This window comes from Pterocles gutturalis, unplaced genomic scaffold (assembly GCF_000699245.1).
Source record: "Pterocles gutturalis isolate BGI_N339 unplaced genomic scaffold, ASM69924v1 scaffold6923, whole genome shotgun sequence".
Taxonomy (NCBI): Eukaryota; Metazoa; Chordata; class Aves; order Pterocliformes; family Pteroclidae; genus Pterocles; species Pterocles gutturalis.
In genome coordinates this window covers 8666-31474 of record NW_010122879.1, presented here as the reverse complement: position 1 = coordinate 31474, position 22809 = coordinate 8666, and the positions used below count along the sequence as shown (strand labels likewise).

Sequence of the window (22809 nt, the reverse complement as noted above, 5' to 3'; positions counted from 1 at the left end):
AGGATGCAGGGGAGACGCAGGAGTTTAATGAGTGTGTGTAACGGCAGAAGAAAAGACCTCAAAGCTATTTAAGTTAAAAGAAATAGGATTATTTAAGACCTCAGCTTATTTAAGTTAGAGAAAAAGAAAATTAAAAAAAAATAAAATAAAGAAAAAAAAAAGAAAAGAAAATGCAAGAAATAAGATTTCTTCATTCCCTTTACAATTACATTTGGGAAGTTGCAGAATAGTACTGTACCTTCAAAAACTCTGTAATGAATTCTTAAGCATCTCATAATCCAAAATGGTTTAGATGAAGGAATTGCTGCAAAAAAAATTCACTGGTGGTGACACCAGCTCTGGGAAGTGGTACCCTGCTTGATCCGAGCTCCCCATGAATTTGGACTAGATAGTCTTTCGAGGTCCCTTCCAATCTCTAACATTCTGTGATTCTGTGAATTGTCAAGACGTGCCTTCTGCTTTATTTGTTCCCACAAGAGATCTCCTGAGCAGTGAGTCTCAGCCTCGTAGATACGATTCCTTCTTTTTTTTTGCTGTAAGCAGCCGAGCACGGTGATGATAACAGGCAACGGTGGTTTTCCTGCAACCCAGCTGAGCCTGTGGAACGAGCGGGACGAGGATCAGTGGGCTGCAACACGGCCGATTAAGAAACCATCGATCGCAAAAAGTTCCTTTTTTTTAAAAAAAAAAAAAAAAAAAAAAAAGCTGACTCCTGTCTCTATTCTATGAGGAGCGCGGCTGAAGAAAAGCCTCGGCAATGCAAAGAAAGTGATTTATGATTCGAACCCTTTAAAAAGCACAGCCTGCCCTTTGTTTGCAGTGGTTTATTTTTAACAAATGAACTTGGTGTAGGAGTCCCAGTGCGTTCTGGCATAAATCTGCCCGACTGCAGCTCGTGTTCCTCGCCCGAACAGACAGGAGGCAAGCAGGGAGCAGGAAAAAAAAAATAAAAAAGTGGTTTGAGCAAGTTAAAACCACTTCAAGCAAGCGGCTTGGAGCAAAGAGGCAGCTCCTAGTCAGAAAACTGATTTGGAAATGTTGTGTCCAAGCAGTTAAAATACGCTGGAGTAAAAGCAGTTCATTTAACGGGAAGTGTTGGGCAATAATTACTCACGTGTATTTGTGCAGCCTCACCTGCAATGCAACGTACGCTGCAAATTAATCCTATTCCAGTGCAATGACACCGTAGAGAGTGGAAGAGAGTTATCTCTCAGGAGTGACATGCAAATGCTTTCCAACATAAAGCCCTGGAGAGCTGGACAAGAGGAACATTTTAATTTTGGTTAATTCCTGGGGGTGGAGGAGCTGTGCTGGCTGCTGCCCTGGGAGCAGCTTGGACCCGGTTCTGCGTTGAGCCGGGAAGGGGTGCTTGTGAGAAGCCAGGTCTTTCCCAGTCAGATTAATTGCTCAAGCTGTTTTTATGTTATTTTAAAAATAATTTCCACGTGCCTCTCCTTAGCAGCTCGCTGAAGTCTCGGGCGATGAAGAAGGGATGCAGAAGAGCGGCCGGAGCTGGAGCTGCAGTCCCGTTGCACGGACCATGAGGGAAACAGAAGAGCAGCTGCTGCTGGTGAGCAGGGAGAACCAAGTGCTGAAGATCAAGGTGTGTTCGCATTCATTTTTAAGGTTTCAGATGAATATCTGTGCCCTGCATTTATTTGGAAACTAAGATGCCTGTCAGATAGTGCCCACAGGTGTTGAGGATTCCTTTCTCTTTCTTTCTTCTTTTTTCTTTTTTCTTTTTTTTTTCTTTTTTCTTTTTTCTTTTTTCTTTTCCTCCTCTTCCCTCTTTCTCCTTTTTTTCATTTTTTCCTTTTCCCCCTCCTTTCCCCCCCTCTTTTCCCCCCTTTTTTTCCCCTTTTTTTTTTTCCTTAGGGTAAATACTGAAATCTGGTCTGGTATAGAGGGCTTATTTTTCAGCATGTGACATACCATCCCTTTTTAAAAAGCATAATATATATGTATCGTACAATTACTCTTTCCAGCTGGAAGCCACGAGAGAAGCAGGTGTGCAGGCTCTCAGATCCGCCTCTCAGAAGCTTTATGAGAATTACCAGACTCGCTCAGAAGAACTGAAAAAAAGCCATGACAATGAGAAGCAGCAAATGCAGGTACAAATCTCCCCCACGTGCATCACCATCCCCTTCAGTCTCAAAATATTTATGTGGGCTCCAGCTCTCTGTGCTGCAAGCTTCAACCTAGGAGCTACCAAGTGGGAAAGTTAAACAGGAAAAAGTATTTTGGATTTATTCCTGATTCTTGGAATGGGGTGGCTCTGAAGTCCTCCAGCTTGTCTCTGTCCACCCAGCGTTCCCCAGCTCACCTGCATTAATGCTTTTCTTGGTCCCAGGCTTACAATCTCCAACAAGAAGAGAAGCTCCGGCAAAGCTCGGAAGATACCAGCCGCCTTGCTGAAGGCTTCAGGGAAAAATGCACCCGCATCGCCGAGATGGAGAGGCGCGTGCAGAGGATGGAGGAGGTACGGCCATCGCTCCTCGTCTCCCTGGAACTGGGACTAAAAAGTGGAACCACTGAAGGTAGAGCCACACTTCTCTGGCTGATGGAGCGACAGGAAATATAATATTGGTTTTATGTAACTTTTTTCCTTAGGAAAAGAAAACTCTGCTAGAGAAGAAGATGTCATTTGAAAAGAGGCTTGAGCAGATGATGTCAAGGAATGAAGACGGCAAACGGTGAGTAAATGGGCATGACAGTTTTTGGGGTTTTTTTTCTGTCTTTCTGGGGGATTATTTCATGCAGAGCACCAAACAATCACTCCCTCGGGTTGCTTCTGGTGGTACAACTATTCACGATGAAAGCAACACCCGATTTACCACGATTGCTTGAAGAAACCAAAACAGATGCTGACGGCTTACAGCTCTTAGAGGTTGATTCTACCTGAATTCCTAGTATTCCCCCTTCCATTCTGCATGCACTAGTTGCTTCTCTTCCCGATTCTCACTTGGAGTTGATGATGCTTTGACAACTTTGTGCATGCAGTAGGTAGGGCAGTAGCCTTCATTATTTATGAATTTGCTTATCAACAGCTAGTAAGGGTGGTCCTACCAGGCAAAACAGGTGTCCAACTATGGTTTTACTTGTTTTGCTCAATAACAAAGCCTCTACGTGTCTAGTTCTGTACGACTTACAGCCACGTGTCCTCAGGAACAGGGTGCTCTGCTCTCGCCCGCAGGTGCCTGGAGCTCCAGCGGCAGATTTCCACCCTCCAGGAGCAGATCTCCCACCTGCGGCGCGTGATCCAGGCGCAGCACCAGGGACTGCACGGCGTCATACGGGAGGTCAGGCTGGCACGGGCTGTCCCACAGGGGACATCAGTCAATCCATTAGTTTGAGTTTTTCCAGGGGAAAAGACCAGGGATGTGAATGGTCTGTGATTCCCCTGGTACGGTGAGACATTTAACTCTGTGATTTTGGTGTATTAAGGTTTCAGATCTCTAACAAACTTTATTTCCTCTCAGGCAGAGGAACTGAACACTGAACTCAAAAACCAAGATAAAAAGATAGAAAACCTGACAGAGAAGCTGACTGCACTGGAGGCACAGGTAAAGTCAGAAAGTAAAAAGATATAGGGAAGGGGGAGAGCAAAAGCAGTTCTCCACAACCTGGGGGTCCTTCACACTGCTGGGCTTGTGTCAGTACGACACCATCAGGGGGATGGTTTTTTGCACTGCATCTTTCACTGGTTTAGAAAAAAAAACAAAACCAAAAAAAACACGCACACAAAAAAAATCCCCCCAAGCCCCACAAAACCCTTTCTGAATGAGCACCAGGTTGTACCTGGCATCCAGGCTTGTCTTGTCTTCTATACTATGTTGAGAGGGGTTTGTTTGATTTTTTTTTCTTTTTCTTTTTTTCTTTGTAGAATAAGGAACTGAAAGACAGAGTGGAGTTCTGGTCTGGCCGGCCCAAGGCTAAAGTTTCCAAAGCTGTCTGGACAGAGTAAGTACCTCTGGAGGTACTGTGGGACACGGGAAGGGCTGATCCCAAACACCTCCAGTGTTCCCTGCAGGGCTTTGAGTGAGTCACGCCTTGCTGGGAACCACCAAACTTCATCCTGCAGAGATTATCTTCTCTGTAAAGGAGAGGAAAAACACAAGCTCTGCTACAAACTTAGCAGCTGATGGTGTGACAGTGGTAGCCCAAGTCCTGACTCCCAAGTAGCTGTCCAGCTCAGGACATCGAGCAAGGGTGGCTGCAGCAGCTTGTACATCCGTCCAAGATTAAAAAGGAGCCTTTCCTGGTGGATACGGACCTTTGCTGTAGTAAATCTGGATGTGAGGTTCTGCTCTCAGTTAGCAGAGCAGGCGTTTGAAGTCAGCTCTTCCCTATCCAGGGCCATAGTTACAAACCTCTGACTTATTTATATATTGAGGGGGTTTAAGCTGGGCTGCTTGATTTCTACCTTCTTGTGCTTCACTCCGCAGCACCCCAGGAGATTTCGGAGCTTTTGGAACATCCCCTTACCTGATGCTCAGCAGGCTAAGGAAGCATGAGAGCTAAAGGAACGACAGGATGTTTGTCTCCTCCCTTTGTCAGAAGGACTTTTTCTGTGTGTCACAACCTGTACCTCCTACGGCCTCTTTGTTACCGGCAAAGCACCTCCAGCACGTGCTGCCTCTCTACGACACGTGGTGCTGCAGAGCTGCTTATGAGAGAATAAACCTGGAAACAAGGCGAGAGGCGGTGAGCTCAGCCCAGACGGCAAGGGCAGCCGGGTGCAGGCAGCAGCAGGAACCTGCCTGCACGAAAGGGCTCCCACCTGCACAGGCTGCAGCAGAGATTCAGTTTAAGTGCTACTCACATTAGGTAAGATTATAAAATAAACTTTCGGCTACCTGGAGTGTTGTTACAGTCGCTGCTTTCCCACCTGCTGCTGTAGGATGGAGGGAGCACAGGGTGGAGGTGGTCCGGCTCTTTCAGGAAGGCTTGGCTGTCCTCCGGTGTTTGAGCCCCGCAGGCACAGGGTGTTTTAGGCATAGCAGCACAGTAATGTCACGGTGTCCTCATGCAAAGAGCGAGTGGAACCCTTTCTGGGTTAATCTGGCTCTTGCTTTCCTGAAAACTTTCCATGGCAAATATTAAGTTTTCTGCACACGTCAGCTGGAATGTGAAGTTGCTCCTTGAGCCTTTCCTCCGGCTGAAATCCCTTTGGAAGGGAAAGCAACTGCTGTAGCGGGAGGGGCAAGAGCTGTTTTTTCACTCCCCTAATGCAGGAGAGGTGCTGCGGTGGTCAGCATCCCCTGTTTAAGATGTGGCACACCTTGGGGGCTAAGTTGTGTCCCCTGGGGAGTGACAGTGGCTTTGCAGACTCACATTTACCTCTGCACTGTGGGACAGAGGGAGACCGAGATCTGCTGTGTCCCTGACGTGCAGACAGAGCGGCATTTGGGGAAAAAAAATAAATAAAGCAAAGTGCTGATACTTAACTAAGGTGTAAAGGGTCTAAGTTTCCTTTTCTTATCTAACTTTAGATACATTATTCATAGATTATGTCAGCCCGGGATTAACTCGGTTAAGGTGCAAATAAAAGCTTGGCACCTGCTTCAGACCAGGGTGAGGCAAGCCGAAAAGCCCTGCCTCTCCATCCCTGGTCCTCCACTGGTTTTCCTAAGCTGCAAAACTAGGCTGTACCTCTTAGGGAGACTCCTCTGCGTCCCCCCAAAACAGCTGAGACACGGGACTTAAAAATGTCCTTTTATTCTGAAAATAACAGTGCAGAAACTGAGTCACAGGATACATTCCTCAGCGGTATGACACGAACCCGGACACCGGTGAGTCAGCTGACAGTATGTTTTTGAAGCCACAGGTACTTTGGTACAACAGAGTGACATTATTAACATCAGTAAGCAAGCGCCGTGGGCCAGTCAAGGGGCATCTAGAATAAAAAATACTATTTTTGTTCAAGATACTTTCAAACCACACTCATAGCACTAGGCATAGCACAGATCTGTTGAGGACAAACATAAAACATGCTTACGGTCACGAAACAGAAGGGAACACTTAAAAGGTAATCGATACAGGATGCTTAGTGTTTACCTGGAAGGTGAAAGATACCTTAACCAAACCAAAGAACAATTCAACTCCCATAAGTAAGTTGAGTAAGATACAACAGGCTGCTTCTAATATACAGTTTGTCCATTAAGCCCTAGTGCGTGATGAGGATGGACAACCTCAGGGGCTATTTTCTAAAGTCGTGTTTTAATTAGGTAACCATATGGAAACAAAGCACGTAGCAAACAATCATGTCCTTTGTTGCCTATAACTAGTTTAGATAGAAATAATAACAATAAATTAGAAACAGATCTGCCCAGCATCAAAGAGTCCCAAGTCAACAGCATCCTCTGGGAAAAAAATGACAAAACCACAAAACTTATCCTATCTGGGTGTGTGGGGTTTTTTGGGAAGAGGGGATTTATGTTTAAAGTGGAAGAATTGTTAAAACAGGAAAGAAGCTGTGAAAATTTGGCTTTCTCTTTAAAGGTGCCTGAAGCCAGGTTCCCTAGCAGTCAGGTAAACTATTCATTTTTACAGCTTCACATCAGTTACAACATTTTTCTTTTTTTTTCTCCTTTTCTTTGTAAATAAAATCAGAGCACGGTCTGAACCTCCTCCAGTGTTCATATCTGTATAAAAATAGCAGTCACTTGAGGTTATTTTTACGCTTGCTACTTTTCCTCAGTTATAGTGACAAAAATACAAATTTTAAATTAACAGCTCCAGATTTTTTTTTTTTTTAGTTTAGGCTGAGAACTTTACTTATATTAATGGATTGAAACAGATCTAGGAGATAAAACCTCTTACGTTGAAACAGCCCCAAAGAGTTGCTATGGAGCAGCTATCACAATCACAACTTATACAACTTTTAAGAAAGTTTCTTACATGGTCCAATCCTCTAAAATGTAAATGTATGTATGACAGCCCTGCACACATTCAGAATGCTAAATAAGATGTAGCCTTCAGAAAACAGTTAAGGCAATCGGGTTTTATAAAGTTACCAAGACAGCAAGGAAATAACAGCCGCTCTCAAGTGTCTGGTGCTACATCATATTTACTGCCAGTCTCTGCCATACACGCAGTCAGCAAATTGCCTTATGTGTTCTCTTTCTAAAAAACCCCATGTTTCAGGCACCCAAAACATCCCCCCCCCCCTTTTTTTTTTTTACCACGAGGATGTGTTGCTCTGCAAGGGCTGCCCCGGGTGAGCAGAGAGGCACACTCCTGACTCTTACTTGGAAGTGAGTCCTTAGAACAAGGGAAAAAAAACAACAAATCCACACATTACAAGTTGATCACAGACAAAAATATTTCATAAAATGAAAGCAGAAGCCTAAATTATTGTGAAGTCTAAAATACACGAAGTGCCACACGCTATCTCCTGGCCCCCAGCCATTTCTAACGGCATTGCTACATGTCAGCAACAGACCTTGTGAGGACTTCTGGAGAGCGTCTGCTTCAGCATCTAAAAACTGTGGACTGAAGAATAGTCATTAGTACTCTCCTGGTCTTTTTTAGTTGATGGAATAATTATTTTCTTTATGGCTGGACAATAATTAAAATAACAACAAAAAAGCTCATTCACATGTGTATGTTCATGGAATAGCTACTTCTGTGCAGTTTTTTTTTTCCTTTTACACCATTTTAACTGTAACAGTTTTGCCCTGACACTTGCTCCCTACTCCAGAGACACTCCAGACCCAAGTCAGCCAAGCACTTAAGCTTAAGTAACTTCTCAAACTGAGCAATCTGGCAAACACTGTAAGCATTTATCAGCATTTCTCTTATCTAAAGCCATGTTGCCTCTCTGCAATTTCCAGCCAGCCCTGGCTATTTCCACCCCTCCGCCTGTCTCCGCAGGTAATTTGTTTTATTCCCAAGGATGCAAAAACAGCGCAGGACCCTGCCCTGACAACAGCCAGCATCTACCCTTGCCCACCATGTTGCAGGACTGACCAAGGCACCACAGTGGCACAATGTAAACATAGGCAGTGTAAATTCACTGCTGGAGTGAGCTCTACTGCCAAAAAGGTACTTTCAATGTATTAAAAAAAAAAAAAAAATCAATCCCCTTTGTCAACAGAACATTCCTAAAAAAGGGCTTGGCACTAGTACTCCAAGGTGAGGGGCTGGTACAGGGAAGGTGAGAGCAAGGATGCACGAATACCAGAATAAAAGCAGCAACATCAGCTTAAAGACATTCCCTGCTGGCTATAAGTTTTCTCACTCATCTGAGCATTATCCCCAGGGTCTGAATTCACCAATTGTGGCAGTTCATAAATGGAGCAGCACCGGCAGACTCTGGCACTGGACTTTGGCAATGCAAATATTTAGCAACGGGTAAGGGACACATTTTTCCCCCACCAAGAAAGACCAACCCAAAGGCTGCGGGCAAACGGAAGGAGCTGTGCCCAGCAGCTCCACCACTGTTTTAGCACAGTGTATTAACATGGTTTGATTCCACGTTTTTACATTCATGTTTAAAACTGGGAGGACAAAAATACCTGTAGATCAGGAAGAAGAATGGACTACAGCGAGCTCTAAGGATGAGACAAGAGGTGTAACGTCATTACGCTGTGTACGTGAGTCAACTGGGACATGCCAAGAGGATTAAAGGAACAGATTCAGCAAGAAGTCAGGTAACTTGAACTGTCCTGGTAAATATCACAGCCTGAGACAGCTGCTGGAGACAAGGAAGGCAGAACTATGCAGAGAAAAAAGGAAACGAACATGACTCTCAGTGTAAGACCCCGCAAGTCGCATCTCTGAAGGACTGCCATTACCGTCACCTTTGTCAGTGCACAGCACTGGTCAGTTCAGAAACTCCTGCGTACACTGCGCAATGAAGTCTGCAGCAAGAGCACTTTACTGGAGGGATACTGGAAAACTGAAATAAGAGATTTCTAAAAGGACACAAAAAACAGAACTTGAGAAACCAGTGTCTGGACTGAAATTCAAGACAAAAGCCCACAGGGTTAGAATACCTGCACTGACATCTTATTTTTAGTATTACCCTGGATAAAGTATCATAGGACCTTCTCTCCCTCTCCAGCCCTGATGTGAGATGTCTCACAGGCTTGCGAACAAGCTCAAAAGCAAACGCTCAACTTCCAAATCAAATATGTATAATAAAATTTTGCAACAGCAGAATTTGAATTCAAGTGCTGCTGGGATGGAATGAGGTTATATCCTACCAGAGACGTTAGGTCAAAGCAAATTCACTTCCCAGGCTGGCGTCCTGAAAGAATTTATAGGACTGAACAAGTTAAAATTCAACACTTGGAGCAACAGGAGTGCAAAAAGGATGAAAACAGCAGGATATGTGGTTCCAGCGAGGGATACATTCAGGAGCCCACAGTGCAGTCAGAAGAGCTCAAACTAGGAAAGTGCTGTGCCAAGATGCTGTGCTGCACTTCCCCGACAGCTTACCAGCTCTTTTCCAGATCACAAGCAGCTAGCAGGGGCTCACTGTGCATCCAGGTCATCAAGCTGCAAAGTCAGAAAAATTGCCTAAAGGGATCCACGACAGAGCTACAGCAGAAGTGGAGGAAAGCCCTTCAAGCAGAAAGTGAGTACTGGATAGAACTGAGAGAGGGCCTTCCAGCGTGCAGGATAGAAAAATTCCTTTCCATAAAGGCATGGCTCTGCTCTTTGCTGCAGTTCCTGTTATTTCCTGGATATGACACAGAACTTGTGAACCTTAACACTGCTATAGCTTTCAGTTCCTACCACTGCAGCAAGGAGTGGCCCTGAGTCATCTGTGCAGGGCTGCGGTCGCTCGGTGGGGGTTTGCAAGAGCCATGACACTGCAAGGAAGACAAACGGATGTCACCAAGTGGACATATAAGAATGTGAATCTGCGGTGGGCATGTGAAACCCAAGAGGAATAGTTATGGAGAAAAAATGGAGAAAAAAAAAAAGTCAAATTATGATGGAGAGGGGACAGAAGGCAATTCTTAAGAAGAGTTCATTATCTAGGTTTTTTTTTTGCAAAGAGAGTTAACCTGATAAACAACAAAGCTGTTAGCAGCCATTTAAAATCACTTACCGTGTTCCTCTTTTCTTAATTCAATAACTGTGAGCTATTATACCACCCATCAGGAAAGAAAACCCATTTAAACTTCTCTGCCTTTCCTCCAAAACAAAAATGGCAAAATCCTTTTGGGACAGTAGTTTCACATGCATTCACAGATTTTCTTTTTTTTTTTTTTTTTTTTTTTTTTTAAACACAGAATAATCCATTTCTTATCCTAGCAAGTATATAAACACAAACCAAGCAATGGAATTTTTACTACAGTCATTTCCCTTTCATTCCTAAACAGACCCCTTGAGCAACACCAGGCTGTGCTGCCTCCACGCTGGGGAGTTTCAGAGACTGCATCCTTATGGATCACAGCTCCTTGGTAACGAACCGCCAGCTCTGACAATTCACAGTCACTGAAACTCAGTGGCTAGGTTGGGAGAAACCTTCCTCCAGAGCAAACTGTTCTGCCCATCACTGCTACATATATCTATATTTTTTTAATTATTGTTATTCTAAGAGTGCTAGTTTCAGAAGGTGGAGAGAGAAACAGAAGCAACTGGGCTTCATTGAGGTGCTTTGAAACAGTGCCAGGTTTGGGTTTTTACACACCTTTGGATGAATCATCTGCCTGCTACTGAAGTCACTCAGCTTTTCAATAGCTTTTAGACAAGCTGTACTTCAGCTGCTCTGGGAAACACACTTTGGTTGGCTGTCAGTAATTTACCATTCTTAGCAACTTCCTTCTCTCCTGTTCAAGAAACAAAAATCTGATGCCACAAAATGAGAGATTTCTTTGGAAGTGAGACAGGGTGTTCCTCAGACCATCATCTCCAGGAATTCAATAATTTAAAAAAAAAAAAAAAAAAGTGTATGTTTTACGCTACATCTTAAAAAGCAATAATTTCACTTCAAAGAAAACCCCGAATTTCCAGTCTACGTATCTCAGGTAACTGAGGAACCGATCTGAGTATCAGCCTGCTTGCTCTCCGTCTACTTACACCTTCTGCTTTAGAAACCATTTGTTTAGTACCACAACAGCTCTCCCACCTCTTGAGCTGTTAGGGCTGTTTACAGCCTATGAAAGGACCTGCATTATACCTGGTTGTACAGTATACACTATATATAGCCTTTAGGTATAGTCTACCACTTCTATAATCTGTACAGCCTGCAAGTCAGATTGCTCGCATGGTAATTGCAGCTATTTGGTTACTCACCCAATGGGTCTGCTGCTCCTACAGATGTACCATCTGCCCTGTTAACACGCCAAATCATCAAGAAAACATCGTTTTAAGAGCTGGGCAGAAAAAGCTGTTATTTTTTCTGCAGTGAATCTGGTAAGTTCTCCATTTCTGGGAAGCACTGAAACACTTTATGAGCTCGCTATTCACAAAGTTTGCAATTTTCAGTCAATCAAAGCTGAAAACATTTAAATAAATGAAAGCCTGCAACCCTGCCAAGCCAACTAATTAGGCTTGACTTGTAAAGAGATGCCTTTTCCCCCCTACAAACTGCATCCTCCCAAGTGATTTTAAAAGTAGCTTAAAGCGCAATAAACACAACTAGACCTTTAACTACCACCTGTATAAAAACAGAACAGTTATTCTACAAAAAAACAGACAGGGCAGACTAAAAAATATGCTGTAACTTGGTTTAGAAAATGATCTATACTTATAAATATAATATTTTTAGCTATTTTTCCCCGTTATTTGTCTTTGTAATAAGCAACTTGCTATTTCACTAGAACTTGCTTTCGCCCATTAGAAGAAACCTTTCACATTGAAGAAATCTTTCACATTGCCCCCTTCTCCTGCAGCACACCAATAGAGCTACGTCTACCCTCTGTGCTGAGATACCTGCTGACTTTTAAGACCTGCAGAGAATTTAAGAGCATGAGAAAGCTGCCCTCTATTGAAAAACTAAGTGTAGGGAGGACCCAACAAAGACACAGCAACAGCTTAGAGGCGCTCTCAGCACAGCAGAGCTTCTAGTTCCCTTCTAGCCACAAGTTCTTTCCTGTGTTCTACCTGTGATACGCAGTTACCCAGAGAAAAAGAAGAAAAACGGTATTTTCTTTAAGCTGAGGAGGGGAGAATATTTTTTGCTAATGATAAGAAGTTTTTTCATAAAATATAGTTAATCTCTGTCCCCATACATTATACCCACTTCTTTATAAACTGTCCCTGCAGTGTCAGAATCCCTCTCCATACTTTTTCCCATAACATTCCAAACCCTGCTTGGATTATTGGCAACAAAAGCAATGCTGCACAATTCCCTGATAATTTTTTTTTTAAATTAAATGCCCTACTTCCCACCCCCAACCCCAAACCACACACACAACCCACCCCCCCAACCACCATCTCAGTGATTCAGCCAGGACAGATTCACAGCATTGCTTACTACTCTGTGCAAGTGATACACGTTTTTCTTAATAGGCCACATAAAATCTTTTGTATCTCTGCCTTAGAAAACACATGGTCCCTGATGCAGATTAAGGATTATAAAGAAAGAGGATTCTGTGGAAAAATGGCACAGACCTAAAAAACCACCCACCTCCATTTTAATTTCAACATCCGGTGTATGCAGACAATAGGTTCTTTCCCTTCTTTTTTAAAAAAATAAAGCTACTTTCCTCTATTCGGTATCTTGACCACATGAAAAATAAAGACGAGGGTTGGGGCAAAAGGAGCGGGGAAGAGAGGTGGGAGAGTTTTCCGTGAAGATGGCACCATATCAGGAAGAATCATTTCAGCACAAGAGCCTCACTGAAACACAGCTTTTAGTTTTGAACCAGTTCTTTGGAGAAAAATGCACAATCCCAATAAAACAATGTAACTTTGCTTCTGTGCATGGCTCAGCAGAGCCAGTTTGAATTTGGTGGTAGGTCAGCCATATTCTGATGAAATATTTTCACTGATTCTCACAGTTTTTAGGTGTCGTTTAGCAGGCACACTTTTTCTCCTCTGGTTTTGCCGAATCTAGCTTTCCCGAGCTTCCTCCGTTGGCTGTGTCAGAGACCTGTGTCTTGTCCACGCACTGCTCCATACGCTTCATTATCAAGTCCAGAAGCATGTCCACAGCCTTCTCCACATTCTGTCCAGTAGCAGCACTTGTTTCAAAGTACGGTATGCTACAGTGAAAAGGAAAAAGAGAGATTTTTAAAACAACCAGGACTTGACTCTTTGTAACACTCTCAGTGCAGCTATCAATGGTGGGTTTAGTGGCAACGGAAAGAACGAGACAGACTCCTGGTGACTCTATTTCTTTGCTGGGCAGAACCCAAACTCCTGTTTCTAGCACATGGTGGCATGACAACATGAGCACAAAAGCACCACATTAATTTATACAAAACGTATCCTGGCATTTTGACTTCAAATTGTGGTAACATCAGCACAAACCTTGGCTGGAGGTCTTTCAGCTAAACAGAAAGCCTATTTCAAAGAGAAACCCAGGTCTGTGTTACAGAAAATTTCAGGGACCACAGAACATACCAGAAACCCTTTTTTTTTAGACAGATAGTTACGACTATTGCTATTTAGCAGTTGTTGTAACTCCTATCTCCCTGCCTTCCTGTCTACTTATAAGCACAACTTAGCTGTTTCCATTCTGAAAACCCCTTTGAATCCAGAATACTGCCTTCTAAGTAATATTCTTCCGAACAGAAGATTATCAACTGCTCCAGCACTTCCACCATATGAAATCTGGCAAGAGCTACCTTCCCCTCAGTGGCCCGTCCTCCTTACTTGGCTGCAGACAACTCTTTAATATCCTTTTACTATTTTAAAGTCTAATCTTAGAGTTTATAGGTATCTCTAGCCAGTCAGGAGCTACGCTTACGGCAGTTATAGACTAAATTTAGCTTCTGTCATAATTTGCTTACCCATATTTGTCTGCCAGATCTTTTGCTTGCCTTTCGTTTACCTCCCTTTGGTCTGATAAATCAGCTTTATTACCAATTAAGACTATATCTGGATTCTCACAATACGCATTGGCTTGCAGCTGACCTAGAAGCAAAAACAAACAAGAGTTAAGAGAATGTTGGAAGCGCCTTTAGAGACCAAGACTGTTGATGATGTAATTCAAAATACCTTTCTTGCTCCCCACCTCAAAATACCCTGAACTAACCAGACAACTACTTCATGCCAAACACGCTTCCTTGTCATACTTGCTAAGGAGAAAATTTTCAAAATAGGAAGTAGAAATGGTATTAGAAAATTATTATTATTTATTTTACTAACTTACAACAAGACTAGACTGCAGTGAGGTACACTAAACACGAAGCTTTGGCAGAGGAGAACCTCCACCAGCCAGAACTTTTATTCTGTAGGACTCATGGATATATTCAATCACATAAATGCAGTTTTATCCATTTGAAAATCCAGGCACAAGTACTACCCACAGCCTCACCCCTTGTGAATAACTGTACAAAGTCATTTACTTATGCTCGTCTCAATCCTGAGGAGACTGACTTGAAAAGGTGCGGTATACACACACAAGAGACTCAGCTTAGTAAGCAGTGGAAGATTGTGATGACAGGGATTGTTTAGCGGGAGGATGGAACCTTTGAGGAAGAAATGTCACTGCTAGATAAAATCTGCTGGAGCTGTTTTCAGAAAGCTATCTGGATTCTCATCCCCGCTTCAGCTTGTTTGCTGGAAAACTGCCAGCTGGAAATGTACTGGCCTCTGTCCTTCCAGCACTCTAAACACCCTCAATTAAAAACAAACTTTAAGAATTTAACCTTTGTTTCACTTCTAGTCTAGCTGCTGTCTGAAGGAAAACCAACAACAGCAAACACTATCCGCTTTCAAACCAAATCTTCAAAGCCCTATCTTAATTTTAATTTAATAACCTGAAATCAGACAGGAAGAAAACACATTCTGCTTTACAAACACAAATCACACCATAAAGATAACAGCGATATCCAAAGTACAGTTTCCAAGTTCCTGTGTATAATCTAAAATATGGGGTATGGCCAAGGAAGTGTTGAATGCCACAAATTTTCAAGAGGCAACAGATTTATTCAAGCTGTACCAAATCAAAACGACAGTATCAAGAATATACCCAGAACAGTCCATAGTGCAAAACCAATTTTTGATGAAAATCTCCAATTTGATGAAGCTTTCACCCCAAAGTACAGGCTGCAAGTATCCCACTCATGGCTGCATTAGACATAACTACTTTCTTTGAGCATTTCCAGCTCGCAAACAATGACATGCATAAAGCCTAGAAGCCTAAAATACACACAAGAAAGCTTCAAGTCAACCGATAAATGCAAGCTTTATGGTTCTACTTACTCATCCAATTTCTGACATTTAAGAAGCTCTGCTGACTGGTGAGATCAAACATGAGTAAAAAGCCCATAGCATCTCTGAAAAACGCTGTGGTGAGACTTCGAAACCTGAAAGTGGAAGAAAAAAGACAACATAGCTCTATTAATGCAAAGTCATCTCTAAGGTAAGCACTTTTCTGAAGCTTGAACTGAGTGAAAGAAAAAGACATAAAACTTTTCTGAATGGCTTGTGCAAAAATTCTGTTTAAAAAATACCTTGAAATCTGAAGAGTCTGCAAGATTTAGCAGACTTACATTCCCTTGGAAGTAAAAAAAGAAAAAAAAAAAAAAGTAATCCTTGACTTTCATTTTAGCTATGACGCATCACACCAGTCAACATGTATTAATCAGAGGATTAGTAATTATTACCAGAGGAAGCTTATATGTGAGAATATAAACACTGTCAGTGACTAATCTATTAGTTCAAATCTGCCTGATTTAACCAAGAGCGAGACAGAGAGTTAAGGGTTGGGTAAAAGAAATAAAGATGCTGAAGCATTTCGTGTATCACAGGTGACAGTGATAGAAATGGATTCACCTGCCCAGATTACACACACTTAGTCGATGGATGTGCACTACTCAATAGAGTCAATATTAAAGAAAACAAAGGAAGAGTAGGTGGCTGTTTACATGCCTTTGGTGGTTTAACACGACAGTCTGCTTGGAGAGCTCAGCTAAAAGGAAAAGGTAACCTTTCTTTGCAGAGTTCTATGTCCCTTCACAAGGGACATAGTTCACAGGCTTCCAGCAAAGCCATGGTGCTGGACGAACCTACAAACCATGACATGCAACTCTGGTTGTCACCAGCAGGTCACAAGCCTGTTCAAATCAGAAACGTGAAGAAATAATGCTGGAAAACTGTGCAATGGCACTCTGGTGTTTTCTTTATCACGGGGATCTATCATATCACAAATCAGCGCTATATAATCTTGCACAAACCAGCAGTTTTTCTTTGGGAAGAACAAACAACTGTGCACACAGAAGAAGGGGAACAACTAGCAAGATAAAAGAATCTGGTCAGTCATGAACTTCATACATGTCAACCATGGTATGCTGCTGCAAAGAAGGCAAACACAACCAATCCCATAAAAGTAAGATAAGAAGCAATTCTTCTGTGCTAGTCAGCACTGGTAGGACTTGAACTAGAATTCTCCATCCCAGTTGCATGTCAGTGGTGAGAGAGGCTGAACCAGCCTGGGGCAGTACAGAACAGCAAGCTTACTCATCACAGAAAAGTCTGAGCAAGCCCAGGGCACGTAAACTGGAGATTACTTAAGGAAGGCATCAGGCTCAGGCCCTTGTCCACCCGAGCTGTGAACATCTGCAAGAACACGGACTGCACAGCCTCTGAGAGTGACCTGCTCCGGGGCTGAACCATTCCCACAGTGAACACTTGCATCCCTTCTGTTTAGCTGGAATACCCCTGCTGCTGCTTGTGACTCTTGCAGCCTCTTGCCCTTTAGATTAGGAACATATGAAGCCAAAAATAGCAGTACAAACCAAACCAGAAAAAGCTAACCAAGGAACCAATAACCCTCACGTGCCAGAAACGAGGCAGCGTGCTGCCGAGGCAGCGAACAGACCACCTTCAGTTCTTCCAGTCCTGTTTTCTGATATCCTCTGATCACTGCATCAAAGCAGAGTCAGAAAAACTTTATTTCTGGAAGACATTTTTCTTGTCCTAAAATAAGAAGATTTCTGATATTTTTCACCTGAATAGACTAATGGTTTACCCAGAAATGTGAAAAACTCACAACGGCTTTCCAACGAGCTGAACTCTGTTACCTTTCCTGTCCAGCTGTGTCCCAAAGCTGCAGATGTACCTTGAAGGCTTTTCCTGGAGATCCATTTGGTCCTCTGCTGTTGTATACCTAAAGAGAGAGTGAAATCAGTACAGCCGTACTGCTCACACTGAAATCCATCGTGTGGGTCACAGATTGTTATATTTTGTGCAAGCAATAAATAAGTAACGAGTAAAAGTTCAGTCCTTCAGCAAAAGCTGACTCTTACCTCTAAAAGCCACTTCAGAGGGCTGCTTATAATAATATTTAAAAACCCAGGAGCCACATGAAACATCTATGAAAGCTGCACTTTAAAGATACTTTGGGCATAATTAGGACCTCAAATTAGATACCAATTCTTTAAAACTTGGCATGGCGCTGTGCTGAGCAAGCTGTCTGTGTTCTGTTTCATTGCTGTTCTTCCAAAATTTACAGCTGGTTGACAGGATTAACCACTGTTATAAAAAGCTATTTTTTCTTCATTAACTTCTGTTGGACATTAATGACTTCCTTACTAACTGCAACTGCAAACTCATAGTGCTTAGAGAAATCACCATGACCTTTTGCTGGGGCTCAATTCTTTATTAAACAGAAACAGCATGTAAATTAGCTGCTGCAGTAAAAGACAGAGGGATAAAACAAGTATGAGCCACTGTTGTTATCTGAGATAGTTCAGCAGACTCATATCGATTTTAAAAGCAGGCAAATATTGCATTTAGATCAAGAGAATATGGACTTTATGGACATGTCTGTGTCCAGAGGCTGCACTGACCTTACCCAGGGAAGCAGAACACTTCCTCACCTGCCCCCCCGGGCTGTAAAATACAGTGTTTAGTTCTCCTGCACAACCAAGTTAATATTAATTGGGGGGTTGACTAGATGACCTCTGGAGGTCCATTCCAGCCTGGATTATTCTGTGATTCTGTTGACTTATTTAAACTCTTCTCACTTCCACAGGTAGCTTCAGACTGCCACGTGCCTTTCTTTCCTTGGTGGCAGGTGCCTGATCAGAAAAGAATCAACGGATCAACCACACTACATTTGTGAATTAAACTGGTTTGCTGGAGCACGTTCCTGTAATATTTAGCGTGATAAACAAGGAATCTCACAGGGTTATTTTTTAATATGATTTTTACACAACAGAAAAACATACTTAACCTTTTGTATCTCTTTCCTAGAAGACAATTTATTAGATAGACCTTCAAGATATTTCAAAGCTGTTAAATCCATGGAAGATGTAGTTTCTCCCACACTTATAAACTATCTTACCCCAAAATGTACGGTAATGGAAAACTACTGAAGAAATCTGTCTGCAACCTTTAGCAGAAAAGTTCAACCCTCTGGAAAGAATCCATCACTCATGTTCAAAAAACATTAATCGGCGTCTGACCAGCCAGGGAAGGAGTATTCTGGCAATTTGCATGTTCAGACATTTCCTTGCAATTAAATAGTTTTTAATATTTTACTCTTATTACATCAGTGCAGAGAAGGAGCCAGGCTCCACTCTGACCTGAGCATCACGTTTAACTGGCCTGAACTTGCATAGCGCTGATGATGAGAAATATAAGACAGAATCCAGATCCATGGTTCTTTTATTCAGGGGACCTCTGAACCCCCATCTTCCAGGCAGAGCCTGCACGCCCCGTCACCATAGCAAAACTGAACTCGGCACAGCAGCCACAAATACTGGTAGTCACAAAAAAGTTGCCAGGGAAAATGAAGGGGGAGTGATTCCCATCTTTTCATGGCATTGTAGTGAAATAACAGGAGCTTAAAACGTTAAGTTAAAAATAATAAAATTTAAAGAGGTCTCCACCTTTCAACTGGAGTATTTACATTTTTTAAATTTTTTTTTTCTTAAGGAAATGACTAAAATAGTTGCCCAGGGTCTAATATATTTATTATGTTTTACTGTTAAAACAAAGTGACAGTGCCACAAAAAGCATCTGACTAAAACTACAGAAGTCTCTCATTTTCTATTTAACATCAAGAAACAAAGGCCTGGCAGAGCAGGCTCGCACACCTTGCACTAAGCAGCACATCGATCCTAACCTACAAGGCCTCCTGATCACAGGCTCGTATACTCAGCCTCCAGCCTTAATGCTGGCGGAGACTCTGAGGACCTGCGTGGTTCTGCTGGTGGAACCGCTTCTTGTGCCTCTGCTAGTTTACCGTGTGATCTGGAAGTAAGGTGGAACTTCTGTGCTTCTGTAAGTCCCCAACTTCTCTATTTAAATCATGAGTTTGGGAGCCAGAGGTGTTTCTCGTCATAAAAAAACCTCATTCACTAGCACCGTGGAAACCTGCTCTTAGAAAGATCCGTTTACACCAAGGTGCGCTAAACCACTTTACAATCCAACACCAAGATAAGGATAATGGTATCTTTCCCCTTTATCCAGTGATGACTTGCTTAAGCCAAAAACTAGACCAGGAAAAGCATTATCAACACATGCTATACCCTGCAGCAAGAGAGGCAGCACACATTACATAAGATTTGTTCTCAGCAGAAATGAATAAAGAAAAAAAGAAGGTGGTATCATTCATATGAGACAACTTACCACTCGTTTTTCCCGAAAATCTATCCCTACTGTCGTGATGAATTTTGGGTTAAATTTGTTATCAGTGTATCTGTAGAGGAACGTCGTTTTTCCAACCCCAGAGTCTCCAAGGGCCAGGAGTTTGATCAGATAATCATAGTCTCCATCAGACATAGTGCTAATTTTTAGGAACCTACGTAAAGAGAAGAAAAAAAAAATTAATGATAACAAAACCCCCTTTCTGTTTGTTTTTGCCTCATTTCTATTTCTGTTCATTGGAATGCTACCGCCTGTGCTCAGGGTTGAAAGTTATGTTTGTGTATTTTGAAAAATGCGAATGCAAAGCAGCAAGTGAAACACTCTACGTCAGCTCGGGTGCCAGGAGATAACACAACTCACACTTCCAATTTTCTAAATAAAAGTGAGGCTTAGAATTATAAGAGTTTGCAACAAAAAATTATTTTTGTTCCAAGGATAACAGTAAGACCTATAGTGAAGATAGTTACGAAACCTAGGGCTAAATCCTTCTGCTCAAAGCCTTTTATTATGAGCTTGAAGAAAAAGGGTAGTGCAGAAACAGGCGTCAAAAGGAAACTCAGACATGGCAAGGACCATTCTCAGGGCTCAAGCTCTAGCCAGTATTGCATGACATTATCAGGGCTATGTATTTTTATCTTGAAAGAAATATTTTTCACCCCTAAGAGAACTAATTCAAAAAAGCAGAATAAGCAATTACCCCAAGGCCACAGTTAATAAAAGGAGAGAGCTCAAACGAAGTCTACTCTCTGGTATAACCAGCTGAGCCCACAGCTGCCTTGTTCTGGGAACGACACAACCAAACCCACTGCCTCATCAAACGCTGCAGATTCATCCTCCATCCGAAGCAGGGCACATCGCCTGCCAGCACAACCTCCTGCAAGAATCATGCCACGAACGCCCAGCTTGTGCAGAGCACCTCCATAAATTACTTCCCAGCCTGGCCAAGCCTTCACCCAGAGGAGGAGCACCCTTTCTCCAACTAGACTGCTTCCCCAGCAGGTTTTTTATCATTTCAAGTTCAAGGGGAGTGCTGTACTGACCTAAACCTAAAGCTTCCACTGCTGTATTTACTTTGTTAGTATTCACTGTGAAGCTCTACAGAAGAGGGAAAGGGGATCTGTGTAAGAAACAGACCTACGATGTATTTATTTACATGTATGAAACGCCCTGATAACGAGAAAACTAGAATCACATGAAACACCACTCTTACCTTGCTCTCAACGCAATCTAAGCCTTCTCTTTCCTCCAGCATCTTGTTAATCCTGAGCACGGTTGAACAGCCATCCCATTCAGATCTCTACACTGAGACTAATTACTGTGGTATCGGAGCAGGAGACCCTGGGCCATATCCCATTCATAAAAAAGACTGCTTGTTTCACTACAAGCCCTTAATTTCCATCAGAACAAAAACCTACCTTTCTGAGCATTTAAATGAGCAAGCACTGATCTGCTCCAACTCTTTGAGCCTGTGTTGATTATCCAGCATTTCAACAGCTTTAAGGATATAAAAAGCTGGCTGCGTACCATGCAGTTTCATTGTACAAGATTTATACCTTTGACAGTTACAGAGCCACCCAGAGAGGCAGGACAAGCTCTCGAGAAATTCATCTTCTGACCATAAAGGTTTAATGAATCCAGACAAAAAGGCCCCTGATCTGACAGCGCTGCGCTGGGCAGGGGAAGGCCAGAGCACCAACACAGCAACTCCACAGAAATTAATCCAATGCTTTGAATCCTTTCCAGAATATCCCAAATTTACCACAAGGCTCTACCGAGCAAGAGGAATATCTGCCCAGGAGTTTGAGGATTATCAAAATGAAAGTATTTCTGATCAACGCAATAACTGTTCTTTGGGCATTTCATTCAACAAATCAGAAAAAGTATTTTGGGAGATTATTTTCCCCCAAATGTTTGACTGGTAATAGAAAGTATTAATTTGGGATGAGACACTACTCCCAAATATCCACGTGCTCTGGGAGCTGAAGTTCAGCATCTCCTTGCTATGCAAATGTGCAAAGCAGAATACTCAGAATTTACCAGACCTGTAAACGTTGAGCAAATATACATCAGACTAGGATGATCAAAAATGCATTTCTGTAAGTCTGTCAGGAGAAGGCAGCTGGCACTCCTGCTCCCAGCACCGGCTGCCTTCCCAGAAATTCCTGCCCGTTTGCACCAGGGGCTGCAGAGGTGTTGCAGCCTCTCCCAGGCCAGCCCTAGCCAAAGCAGGTCTTTATTCCTTCAGATTTGAAGCTGGAGCCACCAAACAGCTTTCTTCTCCTTGACCAGCTACCTGATGGAGACGGGAGGAGCGTGCTTCACAAAAACCTGGGTGCGGGGAGAGTTTCACAGACCAGACTGACCCACTGCCCTCTCACTGTTCTACCACTTCCAAAATGTTGTAGTACAGCCAACTCCGTTCTTGTTCCACAGGGAACTGTAGCATTAAAGATTTTAATTTCATTTAAAATGAAAGAGTTAAAATTACTACTGATTACTAATAATTGGTATTAGATAAACATCTACAGGTGCTTTTAAATGTGTCTGTAATTAACTGGGTTTGAAGATTCTGAATGTCTCATTTTGTTTCATAAGAAATGTTAACCTAAACAGTACATACAACTGAAGTACTAAAATCATACACCAGGATATCTGAAACAAAGCAAGGTTCTTCTTGGGGTTCTTAAAGAAAAAAATAATTTATTTCAAGATGATTTCTTCGAGCAAAAATACGAAAAACCCTTCAGAATTTTCTATTACGAGGTTATTAACAAGGCATTTTAATAAAAGCGCAACATACTTCATTCAACTCTGATTTTAAACAGTTCAATATATTGAGCTGCTGAAAAGAAACACCCCTGGGCTGAAATGTGAAAGTCTAATATTGTTAAAGCAACTCAACTCACAATTTTCCGTGATGACATTCAACACCCACCCCTGTGCCTGGAACCTTAACTTTCAAGTCCTCATCATCCCGAGAGCATCTAAATGGCCTTGAAGCTGTAATACCACCAACAGCGACTCCTTTTTCCATGACCATTTCTCCACCACAGCCCACCTGCAGCCAGAGCATCCAGACACAGC

The 22809-nt window shown here is 42.5% G+C and overlaps 2 protein-coding genes across 2 annotated transcripts in view; one reads left to right on the top strand and one right to left on the bottom strand.

The window, feature by feature from the left end:
• The window catches only part of CCDC68 (coiled-coil domain containing 68), a 4129-nt gene extending 165 nt beyond the window's left edge, over positions 1-3964 (top strand). The window contains exons 2-8 of the mRNA XM_010077681.1: positions 1460-1603; positions 1986-2111; positions 2351-2479; positions 2611-2693; positions 3194-3299; positions 3480-3563; positions 3884-3964. Coding sequence (XP_010075983.1) covers positions 1460-1603; positions 1986-2111; positions 2351-2479; positions 2611-2693; positions 3194-3299; positions 3480-3563; positions 3884-3964 — 753 coding nt within the window. The remainder of the gene's footprint in view (positions 1-1459; positions 1604-1985; positions 2112-2350; positions 2480-2610; positions 2694-3193; positions 3300-3479; positions 3564-3883) is intronic.
• A 9012-nt stretch (positions 3965-12976) lies between these two features.
• Positions 12977-19860, bottom strand: RAB27B (RAB27B, member RAS oncogene family). Its single transcript, XM_010077680.1, has 5 exons — positions 19708-19860; positions 17154-17239; positions 15334-15437; positions 13917-14040; positions 12977-13166 (listed from the first exon to the last, which is right to left on the bottom strand). The coding sequence occupies exons 1-5, from the start codon at positions 19858-19860 to the stop codon at positions 12977-12979; spliced, it is 657 nt and encodes a 218-aa protein (XP_010075982.1).
• Positions 19861-22809: the final 2949 nt, after the last annotated feature.

Coding starts and splice junctions, on each gene's coding strand:
- RAB27B (XM_010077680.1), bottom strand. CDS start 19,860: ATGTCTGATGGAGACTATGATTATCTGATCAAACTCCTGGCCCTTGGA. Junction 17,240..19,707: donor ATTTTCGGGAAAAACGAGTG/GTAAGTTGTCTC, acceptor CTCTCTCTTTAG/GTATACAACAGCAGAGGACC. Junction 14,041..15,333: donor AAATGTCAGAAATTGGATGA/GTAAGTAGAACC, acceptor TTTTGCTTCTAG/GTCAGCTGCAAGCCAATGCG.